The sequence below is a fragment of the Helicoverpa zea genome, chromosome 4 (assembly GCF_022581195.2).
Source record: "Helicoverpa zea isolate HzStark_Cry1AcR chromosome 4, ilHelZeax1.1, whole genome shotgun sequence".
Taxonomy (NCBI): domain Eukaryota; kingdom Metazoa; phylum Arthropoda; class Insecta; order Lepidoptera; family Noctuidae; genus Helicoverpa; species Helicoverpa zea.
This window is the reverse complement of record NC_061455.1, coordinates 9,632,314-9,651,015: the sequence shown is the minus strand read 5'-3', so window position 1 is coordinate 9,651,015 and position 18,702 is coordinate 9,632,314. Positions and strand designations below refer to the sequence as shown.

General features: G+C 36.6%; 1 protein-coding gene across 1 annotated transcript in view; it reads right to left on the bottom strand.

Annotated features, from left to right (window-relative positions):
- The window catches only part of LOC124629599 (hemicentin-2), a 60,971-nt gene extending 43,038 nt beyond the window's left edge, over nt 1-17,933 (bottom strand). The window contains exon 1 of the mRNA XM_047163080.1: nt 17,573-17,933. Coding sequence (XP_047019036.1) covers nt 17,573-17,624 — 52 coding nt within the window. The 5' untranslated portion in view covers nt 17,625-17,933. The remainder of the gene's footprint in view (nt 1-17,572) is intronic.
- Nucleotides 17,934-18,702: the final 769 nt, after the last annotated feature.

The window sequence follows — 18,702 nt, the reverse complement described above, 5'->3', positions numbered from 1 at the left end:
AACAGGGATGTTAATTTCAGATTTATGAATTTCGGGATAAAACGTTGCATAATATTGATTTATTAGTTAAGGCTATAACGGTAAGTACCTCACTATTAATTTGGTACGTTTAAAGTGTCGAGCCACGTCGAGCTTTTGCTCGCTATGGCTGATCTGATTCTGTGGACAGGGTTCAATCCGGATTAAGTTTAATTTTTAAGCCTTATCTTATGTTTAAAGCTCTTTTCACGTATACGTGACTGGAAGATAAGGCCATTTCACCGAGCTTTGTTTTTGTATTCAGGCGTCATATCTGTGATACCGTTACGATTCGCCTCGCTCATTGCCAAATAGCTGCGAGTACGTTAACGCCGAACATATTGGCAAGTGGTTAGTGCTTACTTCCAAATCACATTAACTATCGTGCTCCTAATCTACAACATAAACCTCGGATTGAGTACAAATAGCTTGGGTTCTATCGAGAGGGGTAATTATTGAGATTCCGTTTGAAATGAACGCAGCGTGAATGCACTATAAAATGCCAACAAAACAAGATTATCTATGAAAACCTTGACAAACGAGTGGAGCATATGGCACGGCAAGATGACGCGGTTTGGCGACTCGTTGTGCCCATCCACACTATAGAGGAGGCATTATGCATAGACTGCGGCCGTCAGGTAAGTAAAACGATCACGTTTCGGAGCGGCTGCGTCTGCGCCGGCCGCATGCGCTCGTGAGTCCCTACAGCTTGAGTGGCACGCAGTGCTGCCAATATCTAAAACCAACTATACATTTTATTATTAAATAGATAGAGCTAAACTATTTGAAACTTATTTGGCCAAGAGAGTTTTGTGTAAAGGTTATGAGTAGGAATTCGACCAAATTAGTAAAAGTTCGCCGATTATATAATTCAAGGTTGTTTATTACTGTATTTTCAGAAACCAGTTACAATAGAACTGTTGAAATGAATGCAAGTAAGTACCCACACTCATGTAGTACAACAAAAGAAGTGTGGTTAAACTCAATTAAGGTTAAAAATAGATTTGAAATAGATATTGCAAAATATTATTGTAATGTAATCAGCGATGTTTTCACTGTAAACGAAGGAAAGAAAGTTACAACCTACATCTCAATTCGACTTATACCGTTGGCAGCACTGTTTATTCGTAGAAGCGATGTTGCATGGCTACATTCACGTGCGAGAGAGACAGCGGTGTGCTTTGCTGAGGGAATGAAAGGGACAGCAAAGACTGGCTGGGCAGGTAAACCGGCGCGGGCGCCACACTGCGTACACCGAAATCACGAAGCCAGATGCATCGGCCGTCTGTTCACCACTCAGGTATACGTTTTATAAAACGTTCGAACTTATCTATAGAACCTACTCAACTTTAAAACACGTTGCGTGGGCCGCGTGGCCTTAAAACTGATTTAATCTTTGTTCGCAAATTCTTCTGCTATAGCTATTCTATTAATATGATGGAATTTTGGAAACGTTTTTATGTGCATTATCAAGAAGAGGTGCCAAAAATATTTTTTCATTGACAAATATAATTAAGTAATGCATTAATTGACCGAACTAAAGATGCAGGCTTTAATCCATTAAGAAAAAATATGAATAAATAATCTTATTTCCGTCCAGAAAATCAGTTTTATTTTGATAATTAAACGTTGCATACCAGTTAATATTCCACTTAGCTCAGTTTTATTAAAGTTTTAATCAAAAAGCTCGGGCCTCGGTAAAGCAAGAAAAGCGGAGCAATTCAATTGGTCGGCACCGCAACGCTTTGGCACACGGTGAGGGAGGTTAACCTCCCTTGTTTGTTACTTACCATAGGTTTGTGTGGCCTCAATTACAACTCGAAATTAAACTCGATTACACAGGAACGTGCTAATGATGTGTAGCGTTTTGCTCTCCAATCTGCTCTAATTTAATTAACTCTCATAGTTATCACTCCAATACAGCTTATGACGTTTCGGAGTCGAGAATTCAGAGTTTGGGCTGTTTTAATGACTCCAACTGTACATTTTAACGCGCGGCATAGCCTTGTGTAATATTTAGTTCCCTCGTTGACAAATTTCCTCGTTGGCGGTTTCATTCCACTTCATATAATAAATTAATTACAGTGTATATTCATATTTTATAAACTATTAATCTTGTGACTACCATTTATAACGGTTTATTTTAAGTTGAAATCTGTCAAGAAGAGACGCCGCGCCGCCGGAACGTCTATAAAACGAAGGTTAGTTTTTATTAAACATCAGTTGGGATGGTGAGCTCAAAGTAAAATTGGCTACCAAAGACTAGTGCCGATCCCTGATATTAAATTATTTGATAGAACAGCACGTAATATAATTTCAGGCCCCTACAAGGGAAAACCTAAGTAACGTATAATGTTATCTACTTAATGCTGAAAAAAATACGCTCCCGACGTAGGAAATCCCGATGGCCGCCAGTAAACGGCTGAGCACGAAGAGCGTCGACCGAAATTTTGGATTAAGGACCTCGCGCAGACTCCTCGCCTTAGAACCCTAATTACCAGCTTATGTTTAACCATCCGGCTCTTTAATGTTTACCATCTAAACATTATTTCTGGAAAATGGTTACTTTTGTCAAGAAGCTTTGCGATCTTTGCCCTCCCTCAACTTCAGTATTTATTTCTGTTCAGTACCCGTTAGTACATTAATTAAATTATAAAAATTACAGTGTCATTTGAGGAAGCAGAGCCTTTGATAATTTCTACGTTTGCCATCAAGATAGGTATCCGCCCCACATTCCGCAACGAACGTCGACCATTGTCATTGCATCTGACGTACGCGTAATCAAATTCTGCACTACCTTCATTACAATACGCAGTTAAAAGGAAATGTCTGAGAAAAATCTCAGCACACTCAGTAAGTACCTACACGTTAGTCGATAATACAATCGGAAATAAGCTGACGTACACTTCTAAGACTTTTGGTCGTACTTTAGCCTCCGATCAATCAATTATTTCAGGCTTATCGGCAATAAAATAAATGGGCCACTTTTCTTCTAATTTTGTCTTTGTTGCTTAAAACCGAATTCCGTATTTCAATCCATTTTTGGTTCCTTTTCTTCTCTTTGGAAATGTACCGTGGTTAAACTTCACAGAACACTGTATCGTGTTGTATTTGTAATGAAATTCGTCTTCATCGTTAATAAAATATGTAGGTACACGTTACTCGTACCTCAACGATAATTTAATAAAAGGCAAATAAATACTTGATCAATTTGGCTGCTTCAATATGAGTTGACAACTCAGTTATGTCAGTTTAAATGAATTCGAGTATACTTGAACGTGTCTTCCTATAAGAGGTGCGATAAATATTCCCGTCAAAGACAATAGAAAAAAATTGGGGTGTACGATCAATATTTGTGATAAGACTTCGTCTTGGGGGCGTTACGTCATTAAGATAAAGCCTAAATCCGGCGGCAGCACAAAAACCAGTATCTTTTTCCAGCACACGTTGGCCAAGCTCACACGTGCCTGTTCGTAGGACAAATACCACGACCTTAGAAGCCTCTGTCGCCGGTACTCGCGCAACGACACGAATACGTAATGTGCGCTCGTATCTTGAGTGTGAGGCAGTTTAGTTAACGGACGCGGAACGCAATATACACAAGACCCCCACTTCCAAACTCTGATGACGAGCGGGACAAAAACTTTTAAGATAATTACAATAATGCTTTGTATTATTTTTTCTTATGCCAGGCGACTACCCCGCATCCTCTGCCCCATCCGTCATCCTACAGGCGTCATTAGCTTTTATGTAAGGACTTATATTGTTATAACTTTGGTTTTTTGAGGTTTTCTCCCTAACTACACAGACAAGTATCCACTTGAATATCATATTTTTGACAACGTTGGACGAGACTAGAATTTCCTGGAATATTTTGACCCCAAAAACCTTTCTGCAGAATACGATCTTGTTTTACGACAGGATTTCTTACCACTCATACTTTTCTTCAACTTTCTACAGCCGTAGTTCTTCTAAGTGTTTCTTAATTGTGTTCAAGTTTGGCTCTTAAACAATTCCCGAAAGCGACATTCCACAACTTTCTAGCTGAAATAAACTGGAAGTTATTCCACTTAACAAATTTTGTAGATAACTTCACCAGCGCCTTTTAAAATAAATGCTGGAAAACGTTCAGTTTATGACGTTGTTCTCAAAACCAATGAAAAAGTGATTTCCTTTTATTATTTCGAAATGGAATATAACTTCAGTAAATATTGATATGAATCGGTAAGCCAACAGATGGTCATAGATATATAATGACCTTAGTTATCTCAGTTTCTACGGTTGGGGGCAATAAACTGTTTATGTTGATTCTAATGAACAATGAATAGTAATGTGTTTAAAGACATTTTCTTACGCACATTGACCTTATTCCGTTATAAAAAGAAATAAAGTGTAATGAGAAAATTTTGTGCGAATGGGATAGTGGGAACGAAAAGATAAGACACAAACACCCATTGTATCAGGTCGAACACAGGCGTGCAAATAACCGCGCGACTATTGTTTTGCAGACGACGAACAATACACACACAGAAGTACCCACTTACATATGTAACGTTGATGCAGTTACTAGAAAATGGTATGGAATAATGTGGATCACACACGTATACTTCACTTTGTGGCTGCTTGTACAATGAACGAGCATCATGAATAACAGGGACCACGATTTAGTACCGTGGATTCAAAATTAACTTGCTTATTTGAATAGAGTAAACGTTTGCGAGCGTTTCGCGTAATCAACAGGTAACAAAATGCCTAAGTAATCGATTTTATAATAGTTGTTATTCCATGACTTGGAACGGTAACAAAATAAGTTATCGTGCGTCATGCAATGGAAACATAACTCAGTTTAAATGAATTCACCGCATAAGCCAAGTCGTCAAATATCGTCTGCTATAAATCTCCAACAGAACCTAATGTACATTGTGCTTTAAAAACTATATAAGCCTGCCCCCGTTTAACCATCATTTTTTTTCTCTGAAACCCTTCCCCGAAAATGAAATCGGAGTTGAAATAGGGGACTACGAAACACCACGGATTATGGTTACGCTGTCGGACCCACGAAATGACTTTACTTGAAAGAAAATACATAGTACAAAATATATTTCAACTTTCCTTCACAATTCCATTCCTGCGACAAAATTATGAAACTGCAAAGCCAAAGCTATTTCAGTTAATAAAGATATCAGACTTCATAGACGTGACCCCTCTGTATCGGGAACTGTACAAATTCCCTCGTGTTAAACATTTTAATTAGTATCAGATACTTCTTTTGGCGGCCATATTGTTTTGCTTTCGTGCTCTTCGTACTTTAAGATATATTTGGGTGGTTTATGTAAGTATTGGGCCTACGTCGCACTTTTCTCTGTTATGCGTAAAGCAGAACCAATACAGGTACGCCACCACTGTATTGGGCAGGGTGCGGATTTATTTAGCTTGTATTGAATTTATTTATTCAGCGCCTGGAAGATTGCAATACGTTCCGGTCACTTGACCCCCTTCAACGAGCTGGGAATGTATGACTTACATTGAAAAAAAAATGCATAAATCCGTTTCAGCTTTGTTTTACTGAAAATAAAGTTATGATTTTTCTGTTCATATTTACTTTGAAAAAAAAAAATCTTTTAATTTCCACTTTGAACTTACGTATTCATAAATATTACCTACCTGAGTGGAACTTTATTAACTACAAAATACGTAACATCGCTTATGTACTATGGGGATAAGAAAGTTGTTCATCTTTTGCTACATCCAATCTTTAAGAGAGCTCGGCCCGAGGCGAAAACCAGACAACTTCCTCTAACATGCGTGGCCAGAGTGTTTCTATAATAATAATACGTGAGAAAAAATACTTTTGTTGAAGAGAAAACACTAACCTAGTATTGAGGCCGAGATGTTTGAAAGGGCTTTACGTGAAGCAGTACCCGCAAAGCCTGAATTGATTGATTAAATACATTCAGTGAAGCGCTTATTTTATATTTATAAGAGCCACGCTTGGGCGTGCTTATGAATTGTATGGTACGGATTGACAAACGGCAACTTTTTACATTTATGCTTCGATCCATTTTTTTTATGAAACAAGCTTTTGCCCACGCGTTCGTCCGGGTTTTCATGCGGAAGATGGTTTCTAAACTAGTTTGCCCTTTGTGCTGACAAATTGCTGTTTTTTACTATGCATTCTCAATTTGTGTGAACTTTTGATAAATAAATACTTTCTAAGTACCCTATTAAGTACAATATTACACATAATATAGAATTTAATCTGCTATTAGGTACTTAGTTCAAATTTTAATAAGCAATATGTTCGTGCACTAAGTTTAAGGCAGCACTAAGCTTTCGTTAAGGAGCGAAGGCGGCTTAAAGCACGTTAATACCCAGTTGATGGATCTGACCTTCCCATACGTCATGTCGTTTAGGATTACAAACAATCGCACGTAAAACGTAACGTTTCATGTAGGAGAGCTAAGCAAACAACCGCCGGTTGTTATGGGACCTTGTTGCCAGCTCTTTAGTATTTAAAGTGTTAAATAAACAGTCTCAAACTCTCCACCGTCGTATTAATTGCACGGGTTCAATTCTAACTGTTTATTCTTTACATTTTTACTTCGGATAAACTTCAATTTTATTACCCTTGAGGATTTATTCGTTCTTTTGTCTACGGTCTGTGGAATAATGAGAGATTTAAACAAATCATTATCTGGTAATAGTTAAGCAGGTATTATGAGTGTTTCGCAAAAATAGATAAAGATTTTGTTCCATTTCGATAATAATCTGAAGCTTAAGTAGGTAGGGAGACTACCAGATTTAGGTGAACTAGAATTCGTTGGAATATGAAAAGGACTTTACATAGGTACCTTACGTGGGTACTCATGAAGATTAATCCTTAACTATTGGACTTAGTTAAAAGAAGCAGTCAGTCCGTATTAAAAAAAAAACGTACCTTATTATTTTTCCTAGAAAATGAAACACTTTATTATTTTTATGAAATTTTATAATACATTTAATAATAGTGCTCGAACTGATGATCAAATCCCGCGCTCCACTCAATAGACCAACAATCTTTGCAATACAGTAAAAGCACATCGTTTTCAAAAGCACTGTATTAATATGGACCTAAAATATTTCATTATTCACTATTTATGATTCAGAGTAACTAAAACCGCAATTCAGTATCCAAATGTTTAATTAATACGTCGCGATTAGGTCGTTTGTCAGTTATATTTAATGTGAAACAAAAACAAAACCGAATTTATCGCTGCCATTGAGTCTATTGTTAGCGAAGTAATTTTAGAAATACGTTCTTTAGTTTATTTATCATATGTTTTTGGAGGTTTCAACATGATTTATCGCTTAAACTCGAATAGTGAAGGAAAAACATGATGAAACTTGCCATAAAGCTTTAAGAAGGGTGGTGGAAAGCGTCACCTGTCAGAGAGCATGAATTACAGGCGCAATATACATAGATAAGTTAACTGTCAAGTATGCACTACCATGATTGACGTTCTTTTAAGTAGACCCTGGTGTTCCCTACATTTTTCTTCGTCCTACATACGATATACGCGGAGCGAAGTAATTTTGTTGTTTGTCGACATAATGACCCCCGCCGTACAGTTATTATGTTCAATTGTTTACAGAAGATCAAACACCGTACACTGAAGCGAGCACCGCAGGAAATTAATTTTCTATCAGATAATCATTCCATCAGATCCTGTATTATGACACGCACATGAAACGTTCATAATATTGCGACTGAATATTTCAGTATATTGACAGAACGCTGATATACCTTTGTGAAGTAGACAGTATATATGCTGTTATTCTATATTATAATATTGATTTGTTAACTTTCCGGTAGCTGTTGCGATGATGCCTTAATTCGAGTTCGGAGTTGCAAGAAGTTAATATGGAAAGCCATTGCGGTGGGATTAAAAGGGAGCACCGACATACACACATGTATCACGTCACTTCCATCTTGGCATTTTCCTTGAGTTTCGTACCAACATCCACATTGGTGCAAAGGGACTGCCTGCTATTACAAACAGAAAAGAGAACCTGTTTTTATGAAAAGAGTGGTTTGCGCTCGTCGACCATAGTCGAAGTATGATCAAAGTACAGATAAAAACATAAGATTAAATAGCAATTGTAGAAGAAAGTTGTGGGTAAATAAAATATGATAAAATACCATTAAAAGTTTCTGTGAATACCATCCGATATATTAACGATGATTGATTGCCTTTTCCATTAATCAACAAAAGTGCTCGTATCTACATATTTCTTGAAGACAATCAACATTACTGTTGTAATTATTACAAACACATTAAGACCGTTTCACCGTTACGTTGTCATTAAAATACCAGCTAATTTATTGTTCTAGGTAACTTAGAAGAAGGTAAAATATTATTAAAATGATTGGAACACAAATAATTTCTAATTAAAACAAAGTGATGCGGCAGTAATTCCTCGACGTAAGAAACGGAAATTGTGCAAGTTATGAAGGCCCCGCTTACGACCGCCTTTGTTCCGTTACAAAATCCTTACTGACATTAGTTTAGTTGACAAGACGGCTGTTGGTCCATAACCCAACTACTTATCAAGCTCTCTACACAAATGGGGTAGCGGTATTACAGTCCCAGGATCCTATCTTGAGTACATTGGTACATATATTTAGCAGCACGGCGACTGGCCGCGCGACGCTAGCGTGATACAATATAATTACATGATATGGCCCAGTAAGTTTAGGAAAATAATCGTTAAAACCGGCTTCGTAGATCTAGATTTAAATAGCGCGATTTTAAACAGGCCTACTAATTTACCAAGTAAACTGTTTCGTGGAGGTAAGTCATGCTTGATATAAAATAGAAAGCAGTTATTTTTTGTTTACAGCAACGGCTTCCATTATCGTTATTATGATAATTACTGACGCATGTTATCATAATCATTTCATCATAGACATATTTTCTTTTATAAAAATAAGGTCAAGTCACATCAATGTAATTATGACTATGCGGTGTTAGCACATGAATATTATTATGTTTGATCATCATATTATAACCCATAAATTAAGCTAATGTTAGCTTATCAGCCAATTAGCGATATTTCCGCATCTTACATATCTCCCGGGGTTAGTTCAATATATCCGAGTAAAATCCTTTTATCTAATGTTATATATTTAGTTAGATCCATGTACCTACCTATCTATTACAAGTTTTGAATTAATTATAGCTATATGTTTAATATGAAATGAAAACCACCAATTACCTTATTAAATTCGATATCAAATGCAGACTGCTCATATGATACGTGCGCGTCAAATTGTCAATAACTGAGCTAATAATGATCACTCTCGTTAACCCTAAACCGCCGGTTAGTATTAATTATTCTTGAAATGAGTTGAAGCAGTTTACAGTCGTGATCGGGGTTACCAGGTTATTTCGTAACCATCAAGATAGTCCGGTGAACTCGGTGGTCTAAAAGGAAAATTCTACGTTCAAAACCGAAATTGCAATATCGACGTTCTTTTGTTTACGTTTTTAATTTCAAAACTTGACTGTCACGATTGTGACGCACGCCGCCTTTCTGTCCCGTTGTACACAGCAGATCAGAAACTGATTCGTGTCACTATTGTCAATGAATTGTTGCACAATGGAATGTTACAGTTGGACACTGGACACGTATCGCCGGATTAATTGGCTTATTGTGACCGTTGCCACTACAGGCTTAATGTTAAGTTAATTAGCCAATAGAAATTCCTCCTTACATCCTATAACCTTGCTGGAGTACAAGAAAGATGGTTGTAACGTTTTTAGATTCCTGTGGATCTAAGTTCGAGAACATGATCACAATCTGTGGTCTAAAAAATCTGAAGCTGAAGTCGATTTTTTCTTCATTAAATTGCTTGTATTATAAATACATATAGGTACGTATCTATTACGATGCTGTTTTATGAAGAATGAATAATCACTGTATTTATCCTAATAATACTCATAAATTCTGTTTACCTTGTATCAATCAAATAACATCAAAGTATTAATGAATGATGAACTTTTATTCTCATTGAACGTCGAAACTAGTTTGGAGTTATTTGTTAACTTTCTCATGGAAAGTTTAACGAGGGAAACTGTTCAGTAACTGCAATACTTTTAATTTCAAATTTAAAAAGTTGCAATATTCCGCTAAAAGTTTATTTATCACGTTGATTCAATTTTAAATTCAAGAAAGTCGTTCTCAATACGAAAATTTATTTGTTTGACCGTATCAATGAAACTGTCATTTACAATACGAGGTGGGTGTAAACCAAGTTAATTAATGGTACCAATTTAATACAGATTTTAAGCACTTAAAAATAGACTGTCATGTCCATAATGACGGAAAATTGCTTCCATTTATATAACTTCGTCGTTGTTACTTTAAAGTAACAACGACTTCCTATATCATTAATATTTTATTCATGTGACATACTGATACATACTTATTAGATTTATCACGTTAAAGGTAAGCTTTAGTTGATAAAGCTGCACTACTTTGCTGGTATGAACTTAACAGATTACAATATAGTGCGGAAAACCAAAGGGGACTATGGCTAGTTTTCCTTCACCTCCGTAAAACAACAATAGCAACCTTTTCCTAAGCTAAAACAACTTTCAGGGCAATAAGATAAGCCCGGCGCTATGTTTTCGTTTAGTTTTCGAAACATCATGAAAACGTGGAACGAGATTAAAATCGACTTAACTAAGTTTCGATAAGATGTACAAATTGTGAGTCAGCACCGTCGAGAGCTGAAGGTTCAAATTGTATCTTCGCGATATTTGATCAATTCGTTAACCGAATAACATTTATAGGGAAACCCAATTGGATCGGAGGATTACGTGTCGTATCATGTAAAAATAAAGAGAATGTAAGAAAGTATGTGAACAAAAATCTTGGTACGTGTATATACCGAGTAAGTCATTAGACAGCAGGTCTTGTACCGCTAGGGGCATAGTGAGCTTATTATGTGCGCTACTGTTGTCTCGTAAAATAATAGGAGCACTGTAACCAACTTCACTGCCGACATATTGTGTTATCATTTCGCTCGATTTATTGGATTATGCAAGAGATAGTTTATTTAGCTGATATAATAAACATTTTCTGTATACTTGGAAAGATGATAATTAAAAGAATTAACTTATAGGAAAGTAAGAAAGGTTCAAGTAAGGAGGACAGATACAAATGAATCCAAAAACGATTCCGCCTGATAAACGACCGAACTCTTCGTTACATATTCGGGCACAATTAATTCTGCTCGAAGGGTATTATGTTGTAAATATAAGTAAGCCCTCCTGCTTACAATACTATAGGTACATACTATTGGCGTTCTTGGTTTTAAAAAAAGCTAGGTAACAGCTACGGATAAACCATAAAAAACCAATCGACTTTAAGCATTTTTTTTATACTGATTAAATAAAGAATGAAACAAATATCGTACTGAAGTTCTTTATTCAATTCTATTTAAAAAGTCTCGAGTCGATATCCAATTCATTAAAGTGAAGAATTTATATCAAGTTCTCGTAGCTCGTCAATAACTAAGGCAATATAAAAATCCATTAAGTTAATCGTTATACCGATACAAATTGTATGAACTTGTGATTTGAAAATCAAAAGAAACACCAACTCCTTTGACGATACAGTTCGAGCTAAAATCGTTGGAGTACAAACAAGGGGAAATATTTTCATCAAGTAAATGCCTAGAACCCTAACACAATAATTATAAGCGAACAGTTTTACGAGGACTGCCGCGGTAATGTATTTAGCAAACTAAATGTAATACTCCAATTTACAGAAGTTTAGGAAAATTGCTTTGACTTATTTGGAAAGGAAATAATTATTTAACACAATAAGGTACGTGTTGGAGTTACGAAAGTTAGAAGCTAGGTGCCAGATTACGTTTAAATTGAAGTGCCAAATAACTTTATCAATTATTATTATTTTCCATCATCGGTCGTGTAGTGCATTTTCTTTTCACGTGAGCTTATCAGGTAAATGCAATTACTGGAGCAGGTAAATATGGGTTATTTGATGCGGAGCGTTTATTTCACGCATGAAGAGTGACATGACGGGGTCAGTCAATGGCGAATAAGGACCGGTAGACAATCAGTCCCATGCAAACGGAAGCCCTCGTTCGCCTGTGAGGCTCTAATAAAAGAAAACGAGCTTCTTGTGAACTGAACCACGACGGCCAAACGAACCGTTGGGAATGAAATACTTATTGTTGTTGAATTAAAATTTCATACTAATAAGACTTATTTGTTAACAGACAAGCTACAAAAAGAGTTCCCGGAATTTAGAACTTTTATCGAGGTCATTGCTGTCATAAAGTCATTCATTGACGGCCATAAGATTACAAGATTTAAATCCCAAGAGAAATAGAAACAGACTTGACAGTGAACAGTTTATTGAGTTACTGGAAGTATCAGACTTAAGAATAATTTTGTACGGATCCGAGCCGCTGAGAATAGAGACAGAAAGGATATTAAGTACAAAAATAGAATGGCAATATGCGCCGCGTGTCTCAAGTACACTAACTTGCTATACGTATGCACTGTATTATGCTATGTTAAATGGAATTGGACGTAGAGCTAGTTTAAGTATTGAATTCCAGATGAAAAAGAGAAAAATATCTTCGCTATTTTGGTTTACTTCATTAAAATCCAAGGTAGTTAAAGGAGTTTTGAAACGAACTGTAACTGCGATTGCTGAGTGGGAAAGTTAAGCAATAAAAGTTATTTGTTTTTGCACAGCACGTAAGTAGCTCCTTTAATAATCTAAGAAGTCAAGTGGTAGTATTTTTGCGAACACAGTAAATTGTTTGGCTACAGTTTTGGGACAATTTGAAAAGTTTGTTGACACGCCTCGCGTCGCCTTCCTTCTTTTATGTTCCTGTAAGTCTGAATGTCTACGCATTCATTTACGCAACAATGAATCTTTTCAAAGCTTTCACGAGTTCCAAAGAAACTGATTTCTCACGGATTCAGAATATCCAGGAACAATATTTAATGTATAAGCCAGTTACAAGCTTGCGATGTACCTACTTATAAAAACAGAAGTGTCACGTCTACCTAGAAGTGCAAATAAAAACCCATGATCAAGTGTGTCGAGTGCTTGGGGTGGTAAAAACAGACATCGACTGTCGGGGTGACATTTTGCAATAGGAAAACTAAATGTTATTTAAATATGGGACATCACCTATCCATATCGGTCATGATCAAAATTGAATTTGCAGTATGAAGTCTAGAATGCCAAAACTGAAGTACTGATTGAGTTTTTAAAATGTTAGAACTAGAAAACAAGACTGCCTTGTTGTTATGCTTGATTCTCAAGCAAGTCAACTAATACATCTTCATGTCGCATGCCTCGATTTATGTTCAGAATGACAAACTGAGACGAGCTTATTGAGGGATTGTAGCTCCCACATCAATAGTATCACATTCAGGTAGAGGGATCCCTAAGCGATTCTAAAAATAATAATCTTGAGTGCGGGGTTCGACAATACAAGCTCATCTCTAATGTGATGACGAGATACGCTTCAATGTTGCCATTGGTAATGACAATAGCATGTAGTGCATTAAGCAACTCATTTCAGATATTGGCTGTTAATCAAAGTCGAAGGTCTATTCGAGAGCATTGCTTAGTTCTGATTTCAAAGACAAATCTTAAATGTAAGTACTTCAGTCTTCAGTCCACTTGGAATAATAATGTAACTAGATGCCGACGTAGAAGCAAGATGCAGAGCAATTGCTATCTGAAGCATTTACTCGTCGCTCAGCTGAATTTAAGATGTCCAATACGAAACATTCTACAGAAGCAGCCAAGCAGCTTGTGGGTTTAATATACTCAAGGATTGTACGATGGCCTGCGGGTTCAATATAATAATGTGTTCAGGGCACTCGAGACTGCCACGATTTTGCAGTGCGTCTGGCATGTTTACCGAACCTAGGAAAGATGGATGACTTATATGCATTGAACCGTAAAAGTTTACCTCAATCGTGAGGAAATTTCGTGTTCGCCAGAACAATTTAAAGCTGTTGGACTATGCGGCACTGTCTGCAGCTTCTATAAATATAATTAAGCAGGAAGCCGGAGCAAGACCTGCGGGAAAATATGATCGCTCTAAGCACTTCCTACGTAAGATTTATGTCTGCTTCATCCATTCTGTAATTAAATGAATCTGTCTCGTTTTGCTTTCCATTTTGCATGCATTTTTTTTAACCATGAACATACCGAGCAGCTTCTGCAGGAGGAATGTCGAAGACAGAAGCTATGATAGCTATTAATTGAAATCCATAACAGCATATTTATCATTTTATACAGAGTGATGAAAATGCGATCCGAGTAATAAGAAGCTCGAATATTTTACTTGTTATTTACACGCCAAGTTCCAACAAAATTGGTAAATTAAAATATTTTAAATGAATGCAGGATATTAAACTGACCACATCGATATGAGCGGTTAATATTGTAATCTTTTATTTGACATATTCAACGAAACCAGGGTTTTTGATAGTAATATAAACCATTTATTTTAAGTACTCTCATCAGCTTTACTCCATGCAATTAATACATGTAACTTGGAGCGCCAGGTACCCGCACATGCTTTAGTAAAAAGTGGATTAATTGGTACGCATAGCTGGAAACAAATAATATTAAAAGATCTACTAAAATAACTTGGTAAGACCACTAGTGGACCTACTCTACCTCGAGCGGCGCACACCTGCATCAAAACCGGTTTCTATAAACATGATTTCACTCTCTCAGCACCAATGGCGTTGCCTAATTTACGCATTCAAGCGAGCGACTACAAATATTTCTTTCTCTTCGGGTAGTATTTAAACGCAAATCAAAAAATATCCTTTTTCTATGCAATAAGATTCCGAATTCCCATCAAAATTACTGATTGCACAGCAAAATATTCAACTCAAAATATCACTAAACACACTACAATTTATTTTCGCAGCGTACAGCGATTTTTCCTAAAGCAAAAGCTTTTTCATCAATGCACAGCTAATAATCTTAATGCACATTATACATGTTAACTCTTTTTCTTTTAAATATAGCTTCTATTTTTATATTATTTACAGCAGTTTTTCAGAATGAAACAGCATTTTATTTGTCTCAGTCATCTTATTATTTATTAATTACGGCATAATGAGACCAGCAAAAAAATATAAAATTAAATACAAAATTGTAATTTATTGAATTATTAAAGCGCGTCTTGCTTTCGCGGGGCGTACACGTTTCCTTTTTTGCCCTAATAATAATAGGCAACATTTTTAGCTTCTGCAGCTGGCGCCACGTACTTGAGTCGGATCGCAAGTCCGATGATATGCTTGCATATACATACTATAGTTCTTTAAAAAAATAGGGCTGGTGCATTGTCAGTCATTGTCAGTATTTCCTTTTGGCATACATTTCATATAAGTAGTCATTAAAAGGCTACTACTATAATATCATATTTCAGAATGTTTATAGTCAGAATCATCTTTTGGCATAGTTTTGGAATTTTTATTTTCCTGTAAGAAGCATGCAAACAAGCCTGAAGCATGAAAGCAGGCATGCAGCATGTAACCAGGCATGCAACATGGAAGTAAGCATGCAACATGCAGCAAGCATCACTTCTGTCACGGCTCCGGCGCTTCGTGGCTCCGGCGGTCAAATGCGAGCTTATCGTCGCAGATGATTTTCACGCTCACCACCGCAGCTTCGGCTTACTGGCCGGCCGAGCCGGCCAGCCTCAACCGCGTTGGCGAGCGTTAAAATTACCTGCTCCTCAGCTCGCAGGCCGCCTCGCCCCTCCGCGCCTACGCGGTTTTGAATTGCACTCTAGGGGTAGGGCAGACAAGACTACGTGGAGTCGGTTTTGCAGCGATTTGTTTTCGTTACTAGCTTCAATTTTTAATACAATATTTTTTAATTGAACTCTATCTTACTCACTCGCGCCACTCTGCACTCCAGTGACGAAAAAGCGCGCGAAGCCGCGAACCTTTTTCAGTTAATTTGTTCTGTTTTTAGAAATAATGCAATGTGACAGGATTTTTTTGTTATAATAATCATTTAATTTGTCGAGCATGGCTTCTTGAAAATTAAGACAAATATGATGAACAGGTTTTGTTGTACTTACTGGTTAATATGCGACTGGGATAGTTATTTTGCTATGAAATATGGAAAATTTGCTGTGCAGTCAGTATTAATGCTATGTATGTAGTATTTTTGTACAAGAATAAATTTAAGTGTATTGCATTATAATAAAAAAAGCAATGTCATATTGATGTATAATTTCGAATTATCTGCAGTTTGAGTGTTGTTAAACATTTAGTTTATTTGTAGTGAACTAAGTTATTTGATGTAAAAAAGAATATAAATGATGAGTATTAATTGATAGGCGATTATTTATTTGATATGCAATTTATAATATCCCTTTCTCTTCTCGCAGAAAACTGCGGTTTTTCATAACAAGCCCTTATTATTAAATAACCACAGTTTTCCTTAAAAATGACTCCGTAGTTTGCAAAAATCTTAACCGACCACCTGCTTATGTGAAGCTACAGTCACATTATTCAGGCTATAATTGAAATATTATTCATTAGGTACTGTGTCCATCAGTCCTCGCTTCCTCTTAAATATCTTTTGGCATTCCTAATTGATGTCGAACATAATTCTCAGGTATACAATAAGCAATGCGATACCCATTATCTGAGCAAGTCATTGACTAATTCCTGCCATTAACTAACGACGAAAAATGGAATTTGTGCACCTGGACTCGATTAGGAATTATGTCTGTGATCTTTGACTGTGCATGATTTATTTGTAAATTAGTAATTACTTCAAAACCCTAACTAACCGGTTTCTGAGCGAAAAAGCCAAATTTTAAAACTGCACTGAGAACTGGATCTCCTTTCGGGGTTTGAGTTTAGCAAGTTTCCTATCTTTCCTTTTCACTACAGGACAAACTTCTTTTACAAAATTATACGTGACCTAATATACAACGTGCAATTAAAATAAATTGCAAAGTTTATACTAACCAGCGTTCTAACAGTTTAAATGCATTGTTCAAAGGTTAGCACGTTTACGGAAGTATACCGCATTGCGCGTACCAATTTTATAAAGAATTACGGTTTGCAAAATTAACTAGTCCGTCAAAGCAAAATAATACTACGCTTCTGCAGTCTGTTAAAACAGATAGCATTTTGTATAAAGTAAATAGGTATTAGTAAATATGTTTTCTAATTAAACAGCAAAGTAAACCTCCTCCGAAAATGTAAAACGTGTTCTTAAAACATAAATCTAAGCAGTTGTTGCGGTGTATGGGGCCCGAGCGCGAATGGTTTATCTCTTACCCTATTCACAAAGGTATAGCAGCCTCCCCAGCATACGGTTTAAAGAGTCAACAAACGCACACATGTGTAGCTGTGCTGCTTATAGTTACACCTTAGCACACAGGCCTCGCTTGCTTGTTGATACAGCGACGCAGCGCTGGCGTGCTCGGCTAAGGTGACTCAGAAAGTAAGTAGGTAGCTCCGCTTACCTGTACAAATCAGCAGCAAAGTAAATGGTGAAAGCAGCCGATTGGTCCCCATGTTGGCAGTCCGAATACTTTCTATCAATTATACACTGGGAAACAAATCTTATGCGCCCATCATGCACAGTTTTAATAAGTGCTTAACTCCAACTTAACTGTTATGCATCGCACACACAAAGTAAACGTTTACACTTCTGTTGGCCGATACACTTTAATCAGTTTAATTGACTAGAACGAGCAGTTTCCACACTTTCAAACTTGATGCACTTCAAAACATAATCTCATTTTCCAATCCTGAATGTAAACTTTGGCGCGAAATTTCCGTTCGGGGCGAACATGTAGGACACGTTGTACGCGGGCGACGGTTAGCCCAAGGCTGAATAAATTTCAAATCACAAAGCGGCGCGCGAGACAGAGACGGCACCACGAACAGAGTGAAACGGACAGATAATAAAGTTTGCCTTGTCTTGTCCAGGAATGAAGTGGCAACAACGCGCCGTTTTTAATGTCGCCTTGCGAGTTTTTCACTAGATGGCAGTGCAGCTTCTTAGAAAAACTATGTAAGTACTTTCTTGTGTTACATACCTACATCAAACTTACTTGCTTTGATTTTAATACACTGTTGTTGTTCTTGAAGTTAGTCGTAGTTTTCTGTACGAATCTTTTCATTTCATGCGTAAGTAGGTAAACGCAATAAAAATATTTTTATTGGTTATCGGGGTAACCTGTAACCCAGCATTTGGTTACACAATAAAACATTTTGATTTTAAATATTTATTTTATTAATTCCTAAAGAACTTGGCGCTGCTCTACCACGAACATAATACTAGATATTAATTTTGTACACTTTTGTTTTTTTCAAAGAAACTAAAATACCACGTTTTTCTTTAATGTACAACAACAGTTTCCTATGTCAGAAGTCTTACATAAAGTAATTGTTTGTTAAACAATACCTAACTTTATGTCTTCCATAACCAGGTAACTATATCGTCTTCCGTAACAATATGGCTTTTTTACCCAAAAACTTGAATAGATTTTAGGCAACTCGTGAAAATGTTCATTATTACATGAGTTCATGAAACTGTACTAGATATCAGCACAGTTTACATTAATTTACATTAATACACAGAACTGGA